At 41.4% G+C, this 22,822-nt stretch overlaps 1 protein-coding gene and 2 long non-coding RNA genes across 5 annotated transcripts; 1 reads left to right on the top strand and 2 right to left on the bottom strand.

The window, feature by feature from the left end:
- Positions 1–120: 120 nt before the first annotated feature.
- On the bottom strand, positions 121–2,076 carry LOC110988979 (uncharacterized). Its single transcript, XR_002599534.2, has 3 exons — positions 1,779–2,076; positions 1,440–1,583; positions 121–974 (listed from the first exon to the last, which is right to left on the bottom strand). It is a non-coding gene; the product is annotated as an uncharacterized LOC110988979 (long non-coding RNA).
- A 4,438-nt stretch (positions 2,077–6,514) lies between these two features.
- LOC110988990 (ribonuclease P protein subunit p40-like) lies at positions 6,515–19,604 on the bottom strand. Of its 3 annotated transcripts, XM_022253023.2 has the most exons (9): positions 19,357–19,600; positions 16,772–16,916; positions 14,958–15,026; positions 14,202–14,300; positions 13,449–13,574; positions 11,326–11,596; positions 10,259–10,390; positions 7,749–7,968; positions 6,515–7,495 (listed from the first exon to the last, which is right to left on the bottom strand). In XM_022253023.2, exons 1-8 carry the CDS (start codon positions 19,465–19,467, stop codon positions 7,773–7,775), a joined length of 1,149 nt encoding a protein of 382 aa, XP_022108715.2. In that variant the 5' UTR covers positions 19,468–19,600; the 3' UTR covers positions 6,515–7,495; positions 7,749–7,772. The 3 variants fall into 3 exon arrangements, with proteins under 3 accessions (XP_022108715.2, XP_086994472.1, XP_022108716.2); XM_087138346.1 differs by having other exon boundaries at positions 6,515–7,968; positions 19,357–19,599; XM_022253024.2 differs by lacking the exons at positions 13,449–13,574; positions 14,202–14,300 and having other exon boundaries at positions 6,515–7,968; positions 19,357–19,604.
- Positions 19,605–19,885: 281 nt separating this feature from the next.
- LOC147798749 (uncharacterized) lies at positions 19,886–22,615 on the top strand. Its single transcript, XR_015425754.1, has 3 exons — positions 19,886–19,959; positions 20,590–20,813; positions 22,322–22,615. It is a non-coding gene; the product is annotated as an uncharacterized LOC147798749 (long non-coding RNA).
- Positions 22,616–22,822: the final 207 nt, after the last annotated feature.

The following is a 22,822-nucleotide window of genomic DNA, read 5'->3' as shown; positions in this document are numbered from 1 at the left end:
TGTGTTTTGAATACCATTTGTAACTCCGAGATGTCAGTAAGCTCCCGTTTTGAAATGAAAATGCATCACTGGTGTAGATACATCGACTGAGCGGAAAGGTTTAGTGGCATGCCCACCAAAAAAATAGGATCCCCATCTGCACAAATTCATTTCAGAGATGTTTGAAATTTAAGCCTGAAAAGAAAAAAAATTTCCAGTGATGATAGTCGTCAGATACATACCGGTAAAGAAACATATGGGCGCACCGTGGACACGCGTGCCAAACTATTTTCCTTCAGCAAACTTTTAAGTACAGTGTTCAAATATTTTGGTTATAAATAGGGAAGGGTAACCTTTAAAAATGTGGCTGTGGTCAACGATTTACTTTGGAATCACGAAAGACATGAACGGTGATTCATATTTGAAAAAATAACCTCACGTGCCTGTTTTTAATATCAGAACAGGGTACATGGCGTAGTGTACCTGGGAAATGATTGCGGGGGTATAAATTGGACCACAGACCTCGAGTGAGTAAGCTATGCTTCTTAGAAAGGTATATTTCTATGAATGGTTGTTCATGGGAAGGTACGTTTGTCTGACCGTAGAGTTAGCAATGCTCACAAAACTTGAACAGTAAAGTTCTGATGATCCTTTCGTCATGCCTTGTAGGTGGTAAGATCGTATGAATCGCATTTGCATTGATTCGATTTCACGTGACCTGCAAAGTTCTCCTCCAATGTTCGTACTTTGGAATGCATATTATAAAGTTCCTTGACCTGATGAAGCCAGAATCTGTGGTAATCTCAAGTTTTCATCATTCTTCGTGACCTTTGTCTTTTATCCCGCTCCGTCCAACCCCAGCCGGCCCCAACCCAACTCAACCAGCTCAACCCCACCCCTCTCCATCCCATCCTTCGGAAACGCATGGCTGCGGCACAACGCTTACTCACTGATGATGTCGCTCCTTGTTTCCTCGTATGCTTTTCGTAGAGTTCCTGTAAGAAAGCACCCATAAATAGTGTGACGTCATCAGTACGCAACCCTAGTTTGGAAGTCGTTAAGAATGAGTGTGTGGCGTCCTGAGTAAACATGTCTGCTTGGGTGGGTGCCTCAACAACTATATTAATGGAAATACCCTTTTTCCTTTACATGAACAATGCGGCACAATGCTGACGCACTGATGACGTCACTCCTTGTTTGCTCGTATGCTTTTCATGTTGTTCCTTTAAGAAAGTGTGCGTGTAAACAGAGGACGTCACCAGTACAATATATACAATTCAGAAAAATCTTACATCAACTTGTTTACAAAATATGACTCACAGGGGATAATATGTACGTAAAAATACGTACAAGGCAAGAACACACAGCTGCTTGTGGGGTACATAACACAGACGAAACAGACGGCTTTCAACTAGCAATATCACAAGATTCTGGTTTTTGTACGCAAATTGGCTCCATACCCCATATCCATTTCGATGGGATCACGTGATCAGATCATTCGCATCTGCACACCTCCACCCCACTACCCTCGCTGTATGACGTCAATGCAGGTTGTAGTTGTTATGACAACCCTGGGAGGCGAGGAGACTGGTTTAAGGCCTGTCCTGGAAAAGGGAAAGGGCGTCAAATGAAGGTAGAAATTGGCGCCTGAGGGCTTAGGCCCTTCCAATACGTTGGACTGTGCTTTCCTTTTTTCAAATGCACTCTCTCCTTATCTCAGACACAACTTCTCACACTCGGGCTACCTGATCATGATCAACACGCCTTCAATGATCTATTTCTTCTGCCATGTCAGTCACCTTGAGTCCGATCGTGAATCCTGAAATGCCCGGTACGCACACCTCACAATGTGTAAGCTCGACCCATGTAGTGACGGCCATCAAATGAACCATAACATAATACCCTGCCCGCCCGGAAAACCACACCACTAAATGCTTCAGGTGAATATATCTGCTGAAATAAGAAATCGAGGCAACACTTTGTGTTATTGTCACCTGCAGGGCTTGAAACTGAATAATTATTGAGAGGTTGTCTATTTACAGGCTTGGCATACGTCACATAGCAAGCGAAAATAATTATACACAGTACAGTCAGGAAATATATAGTTTAATATGGACATGTGAAATAAAAGCAAAGATTAGAAAGCACATGTGTCAAAAATTGGACCATAATTCACTTCAAATGGAAAGCTCTCCAGAGCCGAGATTCGGAAACAAAATGCAAACCTGTTTCATCGAGAAGAAGGATTTGATTGTTCACAAACCAAGTAGGCCCTACAATTCACTTTTTTGGCAAACTACGGAAACTGAACTCCTAAAGGTTTCAGTGCCGGACTGCAACATTTCCACATTGCGAAAATTGCCCTTCATTTTCAAGCAATGCGTCTCTGCCATGCGCATTATGATGATTATAGCTGTTATCAGAAAAGAAACTATTACAAGCAAGTATGAAGAATACGATATTGGTATCAGAGCAACCGAAATTCCCCTGGCTTCAACCACTACAACACAACATTAAAAGACATTTTGAGTCTGGTTAATGGATATTGGAAGAACATCTTGTAGGTTTGCAGAGTTGCGTGAGAGTTGAAGGTGGGAATGCGCGACATGGTCGTCGCGAGCCCCCCTTCCCACCTTCAAAAAATTGAAAAAATAAAAAGAGGAAAAAGGGCTTTAAAAAAGGCGACGACAAGGGATGAAAAATACAATTTGCTTGGAAAAACCTTAACATTGACCCCCTCCAATGTGTTCGTAGTTGATGAGTGCTTCGTCCTTCCCCGGAAAAAAAATCGTGGCAACGCCCACGATGGGCGTAGCCGTGGCGCTGGGAACCGGCTTGGGACCAGACTTGGTGCCAATAGAGCCTGAAAGTTCACGAAAAATTACGCGCAAAGATTTGAGAATTTGTAATAATTTTTTGTTCAGTTACTAGTCGGAAAAGGGGCTTTGGAAAATATTCACCAGTATGTCAATTTACAGAAACTAAAGAAGAAATATCCTGCCAAAATTGACCCATCACTTCCGAAAATCTAAAACACATTAAGAACAGTGCAATGCGGCAGTCTCGTACACAGATTAACATTTACGGTTTGAAATTTTATGGTAGTCCGTCGGTAAAAGCCAAAGTAAAAACAGATCAAAATAGGTGACACCCTTCTATAATTTATAACATAATAAACTTAAAGCAATATTTTAATATTTTATCTAAGCTTTGCTGATAACAACTGCGTGATGTCAGCTCAAAGGAATCTGGAACCCATCGACTGCAGGTAGGTAAAAATTTTGGAACGTTGTACAATCTCGTTTTCACGAATGCACGGGGAGTTGAAACAAAACGTACATGGACGATGAGACCTAGGTACGATATCGCCGGACGTGAAAGGTCGCTAATGAAATTCGTTTTTTACCCATCTCCAGGTGACTTTTCCTAAATATTACCTAAGGAAGACAAAGGTAACATTTCAACACGAGTGTTTCGTGGGGTGGTTTGAGTTGGGAATTATGTTTCCAACAATTATCGAACGTGATAGGACGGCCCAATGTAAAATCCCCACAGACAGACCGTGTGAGGGTTCCGGAAGCTCGCTGCGTGACCTTTTACTTTCAGGGTATATCCGCAATTGATTTGGTTTTATTCTCCACATACAAATCGCAGCGATCCATCGGGTAGGCCTATAGTGGGTTTGCATGGCTGCCATTTTGCAGGCCAGGGCATTTGTTCCACAGGGTATTTCCCTGGGGACGTTCCACGTGGAATAAAATAACTGCCCTGCAAGATGGCTACCACGCAAACCCTCTATAGGACCTATACAATACGAACATTTCACAATAGTGCGCCTCAAAGAGTTTGCAACGCGTTGGTCAATCACAATGCGCGAAATCTGTCGACCCAAAGTCTGGATACCAGATCCGATGATTCTGACTACTCTACGAATCAAGTGACTAAGACTGGAGAATTCCTCCATTTTTCCGGAAATAGCCGAAATATTCCGAAGTCGTCCCGTATATATTCCGCATCATTGTTCGGATGGTACCGTTGATGTTCGGTTATTCCCGGCCGGGTAGGGAACTAGCTGTTGAACGTAAACTCCCGTAGCCTGATGGCAGCTTTTAATCTTACAATACAGTATTTGTATACCCAGCAAGAAATGAGACCGAGGGGTACCCCCCCAACATGTCCAATCCCTATACACATTCCGGACTTTTGTTACTAAACACATCCCCCAAGATGTCTGAAAGGAATTCCCCAGATTCCTGCGAGACAATGACCAACACAAAGCAGGGGGGGGTTTCTCTTTGTCTCATAACTAGCTGCATATGAGTAATTGACTGTACACTGAAATCGAAGGTCGCCTTGGCCGCACGTGAAACACCCCCCCGCCTTTGTGTTTGTCACTGTTTGATAGGAATCTCAGGAATTCTTTACAGACTTCTGGGGGGAAGTGTTAGGTAACAATTGGACATGTGTGGGAGGCACCCATTGGCCCCATATCGTGCACGGTATCCTTGGCCGAAATCAGGACCAGAAGACGACTGGCAAATGCCCACACATACATGTACAGGGTGCATCCCTGTAACGAAATCGCAAACACCCAGGCTCTAAACTTGTGACCCCTGACCCTTGCGTCACATCTATTTTTATCTGTGGGTGAAGCCTGACCTAAGATTTTTTATCAAGAGTCGTCGGGGAATCTTTGGACAGGGAACCAGACTATCGGCCCAATGCGCGTTTGGAAAGGATCGACAGATTTCGCGCGTTGTGATTGGCTAACGCGTTGCAAATTCTTGGAGGCGCACCATTGTAAATCGCCCGTATTCCACAGACGTTTCACAGGACACTCCTGATGGCACACGTGAATGGCAGTATTAATTGTGTCGAATTTTGTACAGAGCAACTGTCAGTGGCTCTATAAAATAGCTGTCAAAATTCTTACCGCCATTAAAGGGGGCCGCTGCAAATAACCAGTGATGGTGTTACCGTAGTCAAAGGAATTATCTATAGGCCAACACGTAATTCTACCTTTGCCCGGGGACGTTGATTGTTTCGTCCCCAACTTGCAGGTGATTGACCGACTTGAGACGATCTAACAGATCCTATGCAAGCGCTCTGATTGGTTTAGATTTCCGAACGATAAATATTTATGAGCAACTTTATACAGCACGTGCTGTGGGCTGCCACTCGAGGCACATTCCTTGTGTCGTCGATCGATGTACAGAGCGTATCCCCCCAACAAACCGCAACAAACTTAATTTTGAATTTTGTGGAGACTGTATTTAGTTTTACACCAAATGACTACTAGCACCTTAAAGCAACAGGTCCCCTCTTTCCATTGATATGTTTATTTCATTCGCAGACGGTCATGGATAGCTGAACAATCATTCTTTTAAATTCCCTCAATGTGAGGGGGGATCTGCTGTTTCCCGGGATTTCAAGAAGCATCAACTACCCCCTTGTTACAATGACAAAAAGAATGAAGCATACCAAATTGCCTTTTGGCCTATATTTAACTGCATGGATAAATAGTGTCGTAGACTTGGTGTGGAACAGGACGATGGGCCAGGATGACTAACAGTCTTTGCTTTAGACTCTCCTCAAGTTTGGGCAAGGCCTTACGACTCTGCAGGAAGTGGCTTTCATAAACTTCGCTACTTATTTAGTTAGGAGCGATAAAAGCAACCTTCCAGTCAATCTCAACTTTGTTATTACATTTCTTATATTTGCTTGATTATGCCTAGTCATTCAAGCGCGGACTACGTCTGTAAAGCAACATTGGCAGTTACCGCACGATGAGCAGTGCCTACATACATAAGTAAATATGGTCAGGAATGAGTGTACAGAACAAAACTATATCATTATGGAGCGATGTTATATTGATTAAACTTGTTAGAAATACTGCCTTTATATGACAATAATCTGATCGTTCACTCAACATTTCTGAGTACTAGATCCAAAGTTTGTATATGGTGGATACCAGAAAACCGCAATGGTAGAAGGGCTATGTTAATATTTGATGGCATAGCTACTTCAAAGTCCTTAAATAGTGATGAAGACAAAACGCCGCTGACAAAACTGATAGGACTAGACTCTCTCCCACACCATACGAAAACGGTGTATGTGTATCGAATACATCTTTGCAAACAGCACGAAGTGAACTGCGCTAATTAAAGCTAGAGGCGAATCTATAATAAAAATGACACATAGAGGGAGATTGGGGTTGCCCCCCCCCGTTCAGCTGCGAACTAAATGAACTACCGGTGAAATGCGAGAAATTAGAAGGCCTACCAAAAGAAATCCTGGACAAGGATTGCGCTGTCCATCTTTCCATCGAAAGTTAAACAATTACATCAATTACCGGAGGATCCCCATAGCAGGGGATCTCTTCAGTACGTCCATTAACCTCCCCCCACCGTTTCCTGAGGGATCCGTCTCTATTATACTATCTCTCAATTTTTGTAAGATAAAGGAAGTTAAGGGTTCAAGAGGAGCACTGAAACACTATGGCTGACTTTTTAATGCAATGAAACGAGACACTAACTGCTTTCCTTGCGGCTGTTACTTTAATTCTTCACCTAATACTAGGCAAGATGTGAAATACGTCTTCCATTACTTACTGCAGAATAATCTGGAAAAATTAAACCTTTGGCTTAATTTCAAACGCCACGGAAGAGTTTGGTTGGCCTTTGTGATTTACATCATGAAGGAGATAAACTTCACAAGAAGAATCTCAGAGACAAATGAGACTCACACAAAGGAAAAACAAACACACAAACAAAATAAGACAATTAAGTGAAGAAACTTCAGCAGTTCATGAAAACTAGGAGTAGATACTGAAAATAGCCCTATAAACATTGTTAAAACTGTGAACGTTCCCCTGTCAAAACAGTGCATCAGTTAGGGAAGTCAGAAATGCAATGAAATGCTTTAAATTTGTCTCAATACCAACAGCACCACCAACAGCTTGGAAGGAACTTTACTTTTTCTTCCCAATAAAATACCGGGCCATGCCATTTGTTGAATTTATTTTCAGCCCAAGGTTTTGACTTTCAAAAAAGGCAAAATATATTGCTGCCAACTCCTGTTATACAACCAAACATGACAAATATTAATTTTAAAGAACTATCTGAACCATATTTGCATGACAGTTTTTACCACAACCTCATATTTTTCAACATTCAAGAGCGCCCTCACAGAGGGATATTTCTCTGTTGTACATTTACACTCTAGCCTTTACATTATATGAGCACATTATATGTGTACAAGTAAGCTAAATGAGCTTTGAAGCTTTTTGTGGTGGAGATGTAATCGTAAGGTTTGTGGGGACACCATTTAGAAATAATTTCTTTTACAAAGAGTATGGTTCTCATCAGAAGATTGCCAGGGTACACTGTTCAATACATTGATCCTAAATCATAAAAAGTCTTAGTTGCTGTTAATTCTAAATACTCATGATTTGACACGAGACAGGATGACTTGTGGTAGACTCAACTGCAAGACTGTGTGCTTCACTGGCTATCTGCTGTGTAATTGAAAACAAGCACAATGTCTTAAGAATGGACACTGTAACTTTTACTTTCCATCAGAATCGATCTAGAGTTCATCATTTAGCTCCTTAGACTGTAGATACACTAAAGTATGAGCAACATTACCAGAAAGCCGCTTGGACTAAAAAATATAAACTAGTACCACTTCTGTGTTTCCAAACCAGCAGCAGGAATTTGGACATACTTTTGACACATAATAGTTGATAGAAAACATTCTTAAATTCTTACATTGGTAACTAGGTGTGTACAACATCATGGGCATACATCATGATCACCAATGCCAATTACCAGCCAGTATCTTTGCTCCTTGGGAAAGATAACAAACGTGTAGAGATTGTTGCCATACTTATGAAAGCCATGCTCTCTGTTTACCCAGGACACAGGGGAATCAGCAAACCCATGTACGGTCAAGGCTGCCCAAGGCACATGTCTGCACTGAACTTCAAGTCTGTATTTTGGACATAGAACAAAGAGGTCAAGAAGAAGTCACATTTCACTCTGCACTGCCTAAAACGTCATCAAAAATTCTGCACAGTTTTCAAAGCCAAAATGTACGGTCAAACCAGTTACTGTCTTTGCCTGACCCAAAACTGACATACTACAGGACATGGAAACGTGAAAAACACTGCTCAGGCTACCCAAATGACATACAAATATAAATATGGTGCTGAAAAAAAAGTGAGCCCTCGGTCCATTTTAAAGCTTGAGTGTCTTTGATATGATGTCAGTTTTAATAGGACAGATTTCACAGGTTGCTTAAGCCAGCTGTATATCCCACTCACTGCACACACATCTACCTGTAAATCTGCAGACACACAAGTCATGTATATGCCAATGTCTTGTATGCATTGTTCATGAATTAATTCATGGGTATCTATATTGGATAAGGTTACCACAAGTTTTTGTACATGTACATGTATACTGTGTTGCTGTATTTTCAAGTGGCATGGTATGGCTGTTTGTAGGCTGATAAAGGCAGAACAACACTGTAATATTACACTTTCAACAATATGTTAAAAGTGTTTGCCTTTTGTGCAGTGCTGCTGATGCTACGGTATCTTGTCTATAGAATACAGCATTACCATAAACTATTTGTGCCTCAGCTACATGTGTGTAATTCAATCTGACAAATAAAACTTCATTTAGGGAAGCATAATACAAACTGAAAAAGTGGAATAAACAAATGTGACCAGTCACAATGAAATGAGCATAAAGCCCACTCTGCTGTTACTTTCCTATTATGGCAGTTCAAAGTAAAAAAAATTATTTTTTTTTCTTATTTTGGAAATAGTAACCCTTCTCCTATTTAATTCCTAATTTTTTGCAGCATAAGATATTTCAAAATGTCATTTTCTTACCAACTGTGACAAAAGCAATAGCCATTGTCTGGTTGAAAATGTTGAAACAATGTCGGAAACAAAGACGTAAAGCTACCAGAATAATGTCACCTTGTCACCTTACATTTACCCTGCGTGTTAAACATCATTCAAGGGTTTAGATAATTTTCTTCAAGCCATGAGTTCAACACCCACTTCCTTGCTTAGAATAGAGTACAGTAATCTTGCCCTGAGTATTGTTTGGTATTGTACTCTTTTTCTTCCTGAGAGGGAGAGGACCGTACTGCCTAAGAGGTGGAGGAACTGAGAACCAATACTACGCGAGTTAGTCCTTTTGCCTTAGGAAATATAATAATACTTGTTATTTCTGTTGAAAAACACAGTACAAAAAACAGCGCTTAGTGATAACCATGAACGCACACCACAGACAAAAATCACATAAATGAGGCTACCACGAGCGGAAGCCATGTTAGCCGGCCGCCATGCGCATACGCCTGGCAGTGGCCATTCAGAAAATCACGGTGCATTCATCGCTCAGCCGTTAAATGCGCTCACACTCAAGATCTAAACCTCAATCTATCTAAGATGTTTCAGACTCAAATTTTCCAAATATGATACCTGGTTTCTTGCAGATGTACTGGAAAGCCTCTGAAATGCCACTTCAAAAAAATGCCCATGTTTAGCGGATCAAAACTTGCAAAAACTTCCCGGTTTTTTTCGCGGAACTTTCAATAAGGAGTTCGGGCAACTCAAACCCTATCCATTCCTGCAAAAATCAATGAAAATAGTGTGGTCCCCGAGGGCTAGAAATCAATTTTACTGCATCGTGTCTTCAGGAAATCTGGTGACCACATTTTTGTACACAAAACAGTCCGTTCGCACAATGCGTGTGCAGTAGCCCATTTTGGTCTACAACACGTTTCGCTTCGGGTCTTTCCCATCGATTTGGGATTTTTGGAATAATTTATCATGGTTATGCACGGAGCGGGGAGAAAAGCTGTACGCAGACGAACATGAACAAATCGGTTTGAGTAGCTCCTGCTATGCATGTAACTCTGTTGGGCAGGGCGTAATTGACCAAAGATGAACAATACACACACTTGTGATACTCTTTCTAGAGTAGAAATCACTGTGTATGTTACGTTCTGCATGGGGTTTTATGATGTGTATTGTGACTAAATTTCCAAGTCGGGAATCTTATATATGCCAATATGCATGTTATCTAAACTCTTGACCACTGGAAAACTCTTTTTCTGCTGCATTCAGACGTATCAGTATCTCAATTATAGGAAATTCCAACTTTCAGCTCATTTTATGGTGACAGGTCAAAATATTTTTTGCAGGTTTTTTAACAAATATGAACAAACTAACCAGCACTAAAGGACTGAAAGGAAAGCTGACCTGAGTACATCTAGCATATGCAGAATTGTCTCCGAAGTTATCAAACCACTCCATCTATGGTAGACAGCACTAGATACTTGCGATGGCTCTGGGCACTGGTAGGTGTTGACAAAGTCATCAGACGTTCCTGTGCTGTGTCAAGTTAGCAAATAGTGGCATCACAAACCTGAGTTCTACATACCTGATGAATCATTGGAATTGATGACAGTAGGCGTGATCACTGCTCAACATGCTGCTATGGAAAACTTGACATTTTGTATTCTAATTATTTTGCACTGCTATTTTCATATCTGTGTCTGTATCCAAACACAATCTGTCCAGAATGCCAACACACCAAAACCATAGTCACATAATCATCAGATGAGCAGTTAGTTTTGCTTGGTGTAAAAAATGCAAATGCTTGCACACTGCAATGCAAATGAATAATTTCATTCTTTTCAACTACAACCATGAATTCAAAATGTCTGCAGCCAGGAGACGTCAAAGCTTTGTTGAACGATGAGTCAGTGTTCTAGTCATTTAATATAGCTCTTTGGCACACAGCTAGTCTGGATCAGTTCAGTTTAAATTGGAGGATAATGCACTTACATTACATTAGGTCTGCATGTATTCTTAAGTTAACTGATTGTTCAATCAATGTGTCTATTCCATACTTCAAACACCACTCAGTGAAAACGGTTTCCCTTCAGAAGATGCAACAGAATGGCATATCGTTCAATAGGCGATCATGCCATTAGTTGAAAACAATGCAACAGCTAGGCTACAAAGCTGAACAGTGTGTGTGTTCATTCCCTGGTATCTGGTACATCTATGCAAACAGTGTGCATGTATTGATGAAGGCTATGGACAACTCAGGAACTGTGCGTGACAAGTGTGGCTTTTTGTTAAAGAGTTTTCTCTAGGTTATGGTGTCATTTTTGAGGCAACTGACCATGCTATACTGTAGTGACATAACTTAGAATTAGTTTACTTGGGACATTTCTTGTCAAACGAGAACACATTTCAGTGTAGGTGCATGTAAGGTTACTAAACAACATCTTTGACAACCAGAATATTTGGGTGCTCACCAGCTGCACTGACAAGCAACAGCCCCCAGCCACTCATAAACCTCTGAAGCGTCACATGACCTCACTTCATCGGCTGAATCACCCTGACTACTCCCATTTGTCAGTGAAGGATCTTGAGTTGGTTTGTATTGGTGAGGGAAGAGACGGGAACTGTCAATCACTGGAACACATTGATTCCTCATCTGGAAGTGGTCATGTCTTTGACGAGCTCTACGACATTCATACTTGTTGCTCCAAAATGAGGACAGCAAATCCAGACTTTGGTCTTGGTCTGAAAAACAAACAATCTCTTATTAATTTCGGTTTATTTTACAGCAAGGTTTGGGCAGCAAACTAAGGTGGAAATACTGTGTACCAGGAACACCTGTAAGCAAAGTGCATAATCTCATCATTCAAAATCATCAGGTAATCTTTCTCAGCAGCCCATCCTGTAAACACACATCTTTTTATGATTTGCATTTGTGTAAATATTGGTCCATACTTTTGTGCAATCATTCAACTGAAAAGAGTATCACAGACTTGTTATGCATTTCACGGTACAGAGCGTGCACTTAGAAACACTTTATCTGCAGCCTGGCTGTAGAACAGAACAGTTGCCCTTCACTTTATCTGCAGCCTGGGTGTAGAACAGAACAGATGCCCTGCACTTTATCAGCAGCCTGGCTGTAGAACAGAACAGTTGCCCTTCACTTTATCTGCAGCCTGGCTGTAGACCAGAACAGTTGCCCTACACTTTATCTGCAGCCTGGCTGTAGAACAGAACAGTTGCCCTTCACTTTATCTGCAGCCTGGCTGTAGACCAGAACAGTTGCCCTACACTTTATCTGCAGCCTGGCTGTAGAACAGAACAGTTGCCCTACACTTTATCTGCAGCCTGGCTGTAGAACAGAACAGTTGCCCTTCACTTTATCTGCAGCCTGGCTGTAGAACAGAACAGTTGCCCTACACTTTATCTGCAGCCTGGTCATAGTGATAGACACACCAACTTTTGGACATCTCATTTCGTTCTTGGATCTGATCATGCACACATCTCTGGTGAGAGGACCCAGTACATGCCTTGTACAAATGCTGAGTAAACACAGCCCCACATGTAGCTAGCATGCATCATATATATGTAAAATACACGGATTACTATGCCTGGCAAGACCTCCCTGCACTGTCACCCATCCAATTCCTAATCTAGTACAGCATTGCTGCTTGAGCCAGGCACCTGAATATAATACTTGTAAAAATGTGACCCAATCTGTGAAAATGAGTCGCCAGTGCCACTTTGGAGTAAAAAGTCCTTTAGAATAAATTTGTACAGTGTAAACCAATGGGAACCCAAAGCATTTTTCACCATGGAGTATTCACTTTCATCAGGATGTCATACTGAGTGATACATCCAAACAAAAAACTCAAGATTTCCAATACGAATGAAAACTCAAAAAGTGGCTCTGGCGACTCAAGACTCACATTCACAGAGTGAGTCACAAATACTGTTGAGCTACACCATTGTCTTGCTCATCATGTGCACAGACTTTGGCACAAAATGGTTCACACTCAACCAAGGGATTTCCAAAATAACAAGAGTAAAAATGAGGCCTTTGATGAAACATTCAAAGAATTTAAACAAAAAAAAGCACTTTCACATGTGATTATTGGGGAGTCATGAAGGGCTACTGGACATTCAATGCAGCCAATACACGTTTGCATGCAGAATTCATTGCATGATAAAGAAGTGTATAAAATTCTCCAGAATCATCACCTAGACTAGGACTCAAATGAAGTCAGAGCACTTTGCAAATGCTTTGTGATCTTCAGCATTTTCCAAATAGAATGCTTCCTACCCATAATCAAAAGCCTACATATCTATAAAGCCCACCCCACAGAGCTAATTTATAAAAAAGTTATTCGTAAATACTGATTTGTGAATATGTGGTAGGAAACGTCAATATGGCTGGTACACTATGACTACAGAGTGTTTACAACTGTAAAGATGAAAGTGCAGTATTTAACAGGGAAAAGTCTTTATATCTAACAGCGATTTTTGGTATAAGGTTGCAACACAACTAGAAAATGATAAGCACAAAGAAAGTGGAAAACATGTCACCTATCACCATGATAAAAGAAAGACAGCCTACCATTTGGCTGCCATGCCATTAAGAAGTCAAAGGTCAGATCTAGTCTATCCTTGAAACACCACTGCACCCTTTCATAGCTCCTCTTGCCCTTGCAAAAGCTTTCTCCAACAAGATTCACCTCAACACCTTTGGAAAGGGAAAAACTGAAGGTACTGACGACTGGCCAAAATAATATACATAAATCTGAATAGAACGTGAAAGATCTACATGTGCAGGTACAGCTTGATCACTTTCTTGTAGTGCGTTGATGCAAGACACTACTGCCTTGTATGAGTACCTAGATTTCAAGTGCACATTTGCTATTTGAATGTGTTATTCTTGTGAAATAATGTGTCTTCATATCTAAGTTCCCCATTTGCTGAACACATAAAGCAAAGTGCTCATTAGCAGACGACAGTGCAAATTGATAATGACCATAATTACAAACTCTTTTGCCAAATTATGTGACAGTTTTTTCATGTACGCATAAACTGTGGAGGTTTGAAACTTCAAACCAAATTTTAATTGAATCTACTATTAAAAAGCTGACAATTTAAAATGTCCTTCCTACAATGGAGGAAGGGACGGAGAGAGGGCTCAATTGGCCAGGATTATGTGATTTTGCTGGTTTCTCTCTTACACATATTATCAGAAGCCAAAATGAATTTTTGCTTGATCGAATTTGTCTGACCAGACCAGGCCAACGGTTGACAATTTTCTTCTAAACAGTGCATGCAATGCAAGAGCAAGTCCACGTAAATGTATTTCACTTACAGTATTTTGTAACCTTCCTGGGTTTTTCAAACTGTGAGGGTTTTCCTTCCAACCCCAATTCCTGGTAGGTATCTTTATTGACAGAAAGTACAAGCCTACCTGAGAAAAAGAATCAGCGATACACAATCACAAAAGTGACTTTTACAACTGTTTAGATGTATTCATGTATAGAAATTGTCACTTATTTGCAGCACACTTCATATCAATCACTACTTTGTCATGATCTGACAGGCCAAACATTAGGCATGTTCCTAAATGGCCTCATTTTTACAACTTGTCATTGAGGTGTTTGACAGCAAAATGAACTGATTGGATGTGGACCACACATCTGGACTGTAAAAGATTCTGTTGGGTCTAATTGTGGCAGCAATATTACATGCCCACAGTCCGCATGCTGCTTTGTGAGTGCAAATACACATAGCACTGCATATGCAGGACTTATTGTCAATGGGATCGGCACAAATTTGCAACATCCATGGGAGAGAGAGATAGAGACAGCAACATGCCTTAATCAGGGAAAATTGCTAAAATCGTGTTCGGGTAGATTTTCAAGAACTGCATTGGATGGATGTTGGTGCAGATATGCAGGAAATTAGGAAGAGAATGAATATGCAGCCCTTGGAATCTTACAGAAAGTCTGGCAGTACAAAACAACTCACACAAACAATAGTCCTCCACTCAAGCTCATATGAGTGCTACAGAATACTTGACACTTTTTTACAACTCCAACTTTGGTCTTGAATCATTACACCTTACCTGTGGGTAGAATGGCGACCACATTGTGCGTGTCAATGTTTTGACCAGTGGAGAGAATATAGAGTCTACCTGCAAGTTACAGAATGCAAATCATACTGATTATTTGAAGAGAATACTTTCAAGCTAAGCACAGACTTTTAATGGTCATGAACAGAGTTGGAGTACTCGTACTCATACACCTCGAGTATGCCAGGGTACTCGGCCCATGCTCGATTATCAGTACTTAAAATTCATTGCACCTGGCCCATACTTGATTTTTTGTACTCAGATGTTAGTGTACTCGACCCTTAGGTACTCGGTGCTTGACCTTTGTACTCAAGAAAAACATTTGAGTACTTCACTTTTTGTCAATAGCATTTTTGGGCCCTTGATGATGAGCGAAATTGCATTGCTCAACCTTGAACACAACGCGATACAGCAGTTTCACTCTGTAATCTGTAACACATACAGAATGCTTACCTGCCCTGGGTACAAGGAGTGGTTCTGCTTGTCTACTTTCCACCTATGCAACTTTTATCATACGAAATCGTAGCGCTGATATGAGCCGAGCTCATGCTCCATGAGCATCGTGTCATTTCCCACAGTACACGCACTTGGACTAGCACTGACCAAGGTTTTGTTGCACTTTTTGCAGCTTTTTCACAGTTGAATTTGTTGGCAATTTCCAATATGCTATTTTTTTTTATCTTATCACACTTTATTTTTTCTCTTTTATGATTCTTAGATACAAGCTTCCATGATTTTCATCATTCTTCAATCTGAATGTCTCAGTCTTGGTAACAAATGGTTGTCTTAGGTGTCTACCCAGTTATCCATGATTTGTTTTTTGGCTATTGTTTTTGATAAAAATGCTCAGTGAAGACAAACTGACAGAGAATTCACTGATTTGTCAATATATAAACATTTTTTGCATAAATAAAAGTTGAAAGTATTAATTACTCGGTTGCATGGTGTGTTTGTTGCAAGTAATATGCATGTAGATATGTTCAACTTTTAGGTATTGTACATGTACAATGTACTCGGACTCGGACTTAGGTACTCGGACTTGGCCCAGTACTTGGCCTTGAAAGTACTCGTACTACTTTGCTTTGGACTTGGACTCATCACCAGTGTACTTGTACTCAGCCCAGGACTTGGCACCTAAAGAACTCGGAGTATTCTGGACTCGGATTTGAGGACTCAACTCCAACACTGGTCATGAACCTGCTACATACTGGGGTGCTTGTAAAGTACATGCACTATTCATGCAAAGCCACAGAATTATCAAGTCTTTCTGGTTATGAAACCAAGGATTCCTCAAAAGTGCCCAAGGCACTGTAGCTCATAAGCCTGAAGAAACCTGTAGAGAGGAGACAATGAGAAGAAATTAGTTTAAGTGGTGGGAGGAAAACCCCAGAAGGCTATTCTGGGTAAAACCCACGAAATCAGGCCGGGACTGAAAACTCAATCCACATGTGGACTGAGCTGGGAATGGAACCTAGGCCGCAGAGGTGAAAGGCGAGGAAAGAAGTACTACGCCATCCTGATTCCCCAGTAATCAGAGTGATGATTATTGGTGATGTGGTGGCTGTTTCATGAGAGGTAAAAAACAAACTGCAGAAGTTAAAGTGTCCCCTGTGGGTAAGCCAAACTGCACTACAATTAGGCAAAAGGTCCAATGTTCAGACTTAAACACAATTTACCTGTTACCTGCAATACTGCTCTTAGACATCTGGTGGTGTTGGAGATAAGAAATTCATAGCAAGCACATTTTGGAAACTCTCTGATAACCTATGGGAAGGTGCCCTGATCCAAAAATTAAGAGGAAAACTTACCTGTTTTTACAAATTTTTCAATGAAATTGGCATTAGTTAGCTCTGCCAGAGGGAGTTGTTTGATGACCAAGTAATCCTGAAGATCTGGACTTGAAGTCTGAATAGCATGCGGTAGCAAGTCACAGCAAGGAAAACAAATCTCTACCTGTATGCAGGATGTGAACAATCACAATCATTAATGGAATAACCGTGGACATGAACCTGCTATAATTGATGGAACTTATAAAGTACATGCACCATTCATACACGTTCCACTGCATGATGGTAATACTGATTGAGTGTCTATTGCTGATGCGGTGGCCATTTTATGGCAGGTCAAAAAGACCACTGCAGAAGTGACAGTGCCAGCTGGAGAGCTGCCATGCAGATTGGCAGCAATAAATAGTCCAGAAAAAGAAATGTCATGAAATTTCACCACAAAACTTCTCAAGGGATTTCCAGCCACCCCTGGATTTCTGGCCATCATGAGTCAAATGCTGGTTGAAAAGTTTGTGACAAGAGAGTTGAAAACAACATGTACCGGTACAAACCAAAGCTGAAACTTCTGTCCAAATGATTTCCATAGGCTTTCCTGTCAGGTTTGTAATTTGCCTTACTACTCTTGAAGTAAGTTTGGCAGCAGTCTGATTACTTATAGACCAATCAGTGGAGACTATTTCACTGTAGAGGCATAACACTCACAGGTGCATTCTTAAACTTGAGGCATGTATGCATTATAGGCAAGTCACAACATCCTGCAATTGGTTGAAGCTAGGCATGTAACATGTGAAGTAATGATCTCTAATTTGGGTGGTTAATTGTTCCATCAGGCTGACTGAAATCCAGATTACTGTCTGTAAAAAATGTGCTCCTCCCCTCTGCACGAGGGGAGAAAACTTGCTGTCATCTGAAAATGTCCTGCTGTAGATTCTTAAGTGTTATGTCTTAGACAGTGTATCTAAAGCAACTTCAGCAGCCTTGCAAGGCCATTGGCTGCTCAATCATCCATCAAAACAAGGACAGCTGTTGTGTGTTACAGCTTACACAGACAACAGACTAATCACTCAAAGTATGGACCAAAGTGAACAGGTGATTTGACAGTTACATTATAAAGTTGTCAGTGTTTCAACGACAATCACTCATCTGGGTGTACGTCAATATGCTCGTGAAATTTTAGCTTAAAAAATGAAGCAGACGCAATGTGATGCTACGTGTACATGTACATTGCTAGTGGATTGGGGACTAGGGAGTGTAAGACGCTGTTCCCATAACTTCAGCGAGTACCAAAAATCCGGTTTTGACATTTTGGACTCTCCTATAAAGTATGTGTATCATAGATGACAACACCGTGTTGAGAATCTCCAGGGATGCTTTTGTGACAAAAGGGCCGAGCTTTGACTTGTGAGGGAAATTATAGGGCAAAATTAATGCGGGTTGCTATATGCAGCTCCACAAATACACATGAAAAAAAAAAGACGACGACAGTGCCCAAGCCACTGCAGACTGACTTTGAAAAGTTCCAAACCAATCTCTAACTTACCCAGAACCTAATTCATCCCTTCTTTAAATACAAAAGGGGTTGTTCATGGTCAAATTTCACGTTTTTCACTAGGACACAAGTACCACTGACTATAAAGTAAAATATCACTTAGGAGAAAAAAAAAATGAGTACAGTGTCCCAGTCATGCCAGTTACTGGATGTAGCAGGCAGTATGCTCTCGCATCACATGGTCATAACAAGATAGCAGGAGGGTAAATGCTTCACTACCTGTTACTGTCTATAGATTTTTTACACATGCTTTAATCATAGTAAGCCTATGTTTTAAAGTGAAAATTCTCCTTAAACATGTTATTGTTAGGTGATGATACTAGTAGCAGTACTAGTAGGCCCCTAGTACTCATACAACATTTCTAAATGTCTGGACGACAAAGAAGCCATAAATTTTTTTGTGGAAGTGAACCAGTCAGATATCAATTTACAAGTTTCTTCAGAACATTTCTTAGCCTACCTACCTCGGCTCTACTATTACTAGTAATACTAGTGAAAAGTAACATTAGCACTTAGGCCTTGTACTGCTAAGCCTATAGTATTGCTACTAGTGGTAACGTTGCGTGTTAGGCATGGCCATGGGGGGATGATCATTACAGATGAATGGGGTTGTTAAGCCCCAACTATAGCATCAGTCCCAACTATAGTTGAGCCTGTCCCAACTATAGTTGGGCCCATCCCAACTAGAGTGCTACAGTTGGGCTGGCCCAACTACAGCAGAGAGGTCCTGTGTGCATGATGTGCCCAGCATGTGCCAAAGTCATATTGTTTACAAATGTCATGTCATTGGTCATGGGGCTAGATGAACAGATGAAGTGCCACTTTTATATGAATTGTGTTAAGTGTGAGACACATTGACTTGGATAATGTTGAGACATTTTCCACAGACATTGGTCAACAACAGTTGGGCTAGCCCAACTTAACTGCAGCACTACAGTTGGGACTGTCCCAACTATAGTTGGGACTTATGCTATAGTTGGGGCGTAACAGGGTCACTTTTAATAGTAGGCTAATAGGCCTATCAAAATTAAGCATAGAGAATAAATGGGCTACTTACTGCATGATTAAAATAGTGGTCTTTGACACAAGAGACATGTCTTGAATGTTTATGGGTGAAAGCCGAACTTTCAAAGACAGTCTTACTATTGGGGCACACAAACTCAGCCATCGGGTACTACATCATATAGGCCTATCTAGAAATCTGCAGCTAATGGCACGGTGCGGCAGAACGAGGAAAACATATCCATGAAAATGTGCTTATTAGGCTGGTGCCGGCGTCAACAGAACTTCTCCAAATCATAAATTTTTCTCAATTCATTCAGACCATGAGATGTTGGGCGCTAGACTCTTATCCCTCGTCGGGCGCACGGAAGTGCGCCCTCTTTCGTCTCTTATTGATAAACAGCAACATTGCTGGAAATTCAGTGCTCTGGATCGAATATGTGATTCACTTTTGCACTCCGCCACATTTTGCGCGCCGCCACATACCCTCGACCTCTGTGACGTAAGCGTCTGCATCCTGCGGAAAGCGTCGTCTGATGTACAGCGTCAGGAACTGGAAGCAGTGCGTCCTTTTCGAACTTGGAACGCTGCATCCAGGGGGAATGAACGTGGATTTTTCCGCGTTCATTCAGAACTGAATCTGCTTGCCCTGAAGAAGGTACTCAGTTACCGAAAGCTCGGCAATCACATTTTCCAGAACACTGATTTTATATTATATTCTTGTCAGTATTCTGATCACGGTGCTACACAGCCCTTCCATATTGCTGGAGACATTGTTCGTTTGTCACCCAGCGCCCGAACAGGGGATGCTGGGCGACGAGAGAAAAGGTTTCGGGCATTCTGTCCAAATTCGCAAGAAATGAGGGAAGATGGTTGCTTAAGAAGATTTCTAGTAGAGGTTCCCCTGGACAGTGCAAAAAGTAGAATTAAAACTAAAACATTGACTGGAAAAATAATATAAAATTCTCCACGGCTGCCTCCTGCAACCCCTGGGCCTAACCTTGGGGTGAAATTTCTGAGTGGCACCTTGAGTGAAAGCAGATTAGGTGTGGCTTGTGTATAGATACATTTCAAAATTAAAATAGGGGCACGGAGTTCCTCTCTTGTTCTCGATAAGAAAGCAAACAGACTGATACTTTTATTTGCTTCCACACAGCAACGATACCGTGAGCAGCAAAGCTTCCCCCGAAAAGTGATTTTTCCGATGTCTGTGGGCAGCCATTTTTCAAGTAGCAACCCTTTACTTTTTGGGGCGCTTACGACCATTTTTTATCTATTCTGCTCTCAGATGGAAACCAATGATTTGCACAACCTCACAATTCTGGGGGCCAAACAACCCTTTTTTCATGCTCATGGGCTAGTAAATAGTGGACTGCACCCATCAAGTATGAATGCTGTACGCCGCCTCTTGTCCATTTATCCACGTGTTGACTAACAGCGGCCCCGGCATGGCAACTCACTGCTCTGTCGTCGCTTGAGTACTTCGAGGTTGGGGCTTAGGGGTGCACCCCCGTAAATATAGGCTTAAAAAGCCATTCGCCCAACTCATTAATAGAAGTTATACCCTCTCAACATTCTTTTTTTTTTATTTTAGAGGGTTGTTTGAGCCATGAAATTGGGGAATTGAAGAGATATTGCACTGAACCTCTAGCCTCCGGGAATTACGTCTTCTAATTCTGGGCGATTTGGATGCATTCGAGTCCGAAAGTGGCACTGTTTTATAGCCATTTTGCAGAGGCATGCTTTTCAATAGCTACTTTTTCCGGGCAGGAAAATTTCCTTCATTTTATGGGCGGTCTGTTTTGGGTGAGAATTTGTCAAAATTCATTGGTCAACCCACCAAAAATTGAAAGGAAAGCGGCCATGAAAGAGGACATCTCGAACATCATTTTTCTGTGCAGCCTGAACACCTGTCAGAGTTGTATTTTGTAAAAGAATTTGGGGATTTATCACTGTTGTCTATGAAAATACGGGGTGCATCCCTAGGGAACCGAGCAATGGCTTATGTATAGCGGGAACCAGGTTAGAGTTTGAGATACGCATGCCTAACACAGCCAAAAACCAGTTTGGACCTTCGGGTTTCATCGAGTCGGGCCGAACAGGGTCAACAAGATCAGATGCTTTCTAAATATTCGGACGCTTTCTCAATTCCGATGCTTTCTAAATTTGTGTGAAATGCAATTTCGGATGAAATGCATGTAGGGAAATTTCATTCGCATTTCAAAAACCTGTCGGGTTGGTAAGAATTTATTCGAATCTCGAAAACAGGCTGGGTCTGTAAAATTTCATTCGAATTTCTGAAACATGTTAAAGACCGGTTCATACCATGAGCGATTGCGAAGGCGAAGCCAATTTGACCTCACAAAAATTTGCAGCGAAATTTCGCTAGAATTGAAATGTGTTCAGCTTTTACGAAATCGCGGCTCGAACAATAATTGATCTGACGCAACAATTTGCGTTCGAACTCGTTTTCGCGCCAAGTCATGAACCGAAAAATTTATTCGAAAATATGTTGGGTCTGTAAATGTTTAGTCAGTGTGGGAAATGCATTAAATATTGTAAAATATGCCCTATTGCATTAGATCTAAAAACGGGTTCGAATTTTTAAGTTTACACTAACCCTGCTTCGTATACCAGAAGTTCATTTTCTGTCAATTTTATAGGTGTTTGCTATGCGGGGTTTTTTATTCGCTCTTCCCGGAAAACACCCATAAAATAGAAATGAAATCATGCGCTCAGCTCTGATAGCCGCGGGGCTCTATGCAAATTTTCACAGGTTGTAGTTTTTTTTTAATTTTGTGAACCAAATATCCTGAGTTGGAAGCCACAAGTCCCAAGTTTGTGATTTATGGAAGTAGTCTTTGACTGGTCCCGATTATTCCACCTCTTACTGACCTGTGGCATCACAAAATTAATATTAATGAGCTCGCGCGTGGAAATCTTGTCATTCAGTGGAATGGACCCCGTTGGTGTTGTGAAATACCACCACTGTCCCGATGTCTTTGATCCTGTCCATATAGGCCACAGTCGGATTCTGTACGTCTAGAAAATTCTCAACAGCCACCATGGACCCGTCTGCCTTTCATTTCGTCAGAAAGATTTCTTCAGCTATGCCGCGTCCGAGACAGCTTCGATGTCTTCAAGCGTTCATATTAGTCACGCTCATGCAGTATCAACAAGGATCCAGCGGGAAATGTGACACACATGACCGCGTAGATCAGCCGCCGATCCAGAGAGTGGGGGTGGGGGAGGCACACGCCTCCCCCCTTTACCAAAAGAAGAAAAAGAAAGGAAAAAAAGGGAAAAAAGAGGTCACACTGCCTGCAACTGCACCACAAAGCGCCTGGAATCCAAAATAAGGTATTATATTGGCGCTACGCGCTCGCGGGCATTTTACCATTCCTGCTTTATTTCACCCCCCCCCCCACTTGCTGAACATGCTCGGAAATAGTCTGCGACTGTTTTGAAACGTTCGTGCAAATGTATTCCGAAGATCACACGAAATTCATGGCGATTTTGGT

The sequence above is a fragment of the Acanthaster planci genome, linkage group LG06, assembly GCF_054643075.1.
Source record: "Acanthaster planci isolate LZ-2023a linkage group LG06, COTS_SCS, whole genome shotgun sequence".
Taxonomy (NCBI): Eukaryota; Metazoa; Echinodermata; class Asteroidea; order Valvatida; family Acanthasteridae; genus Acanthaster; species Acanthaster planci.
The sequence above is the reverse complement of the archived record's forward strand: the minus strand, read 5'-3'. Positions and strand labels throughout refer to the sequence as shown.

Coding starts and splice junctions, on each gene's coding strand:
- LOC110988990 (XM_022253023.2), bottom strand. CDS start 19,467: ATGGCTGAGTTTGTGTGCCCCAATAGTAAGACTGTCTTTGAAAGTTCG. Junction 14,301..14,957: donor GGTCGCCATTCTACCCACAG/GTAAGGTGTAAT, acceptor TCTTTTTCTCAG/GTAGGCTTGTACTTTCTGTC. Junction 10,391..11,325: donor GTTGCTTGTCAGTGCAGCTG/GTGAGCACCCAA, acceptor AACTTGACACAG/CACAGGAACGTCTGATGACT.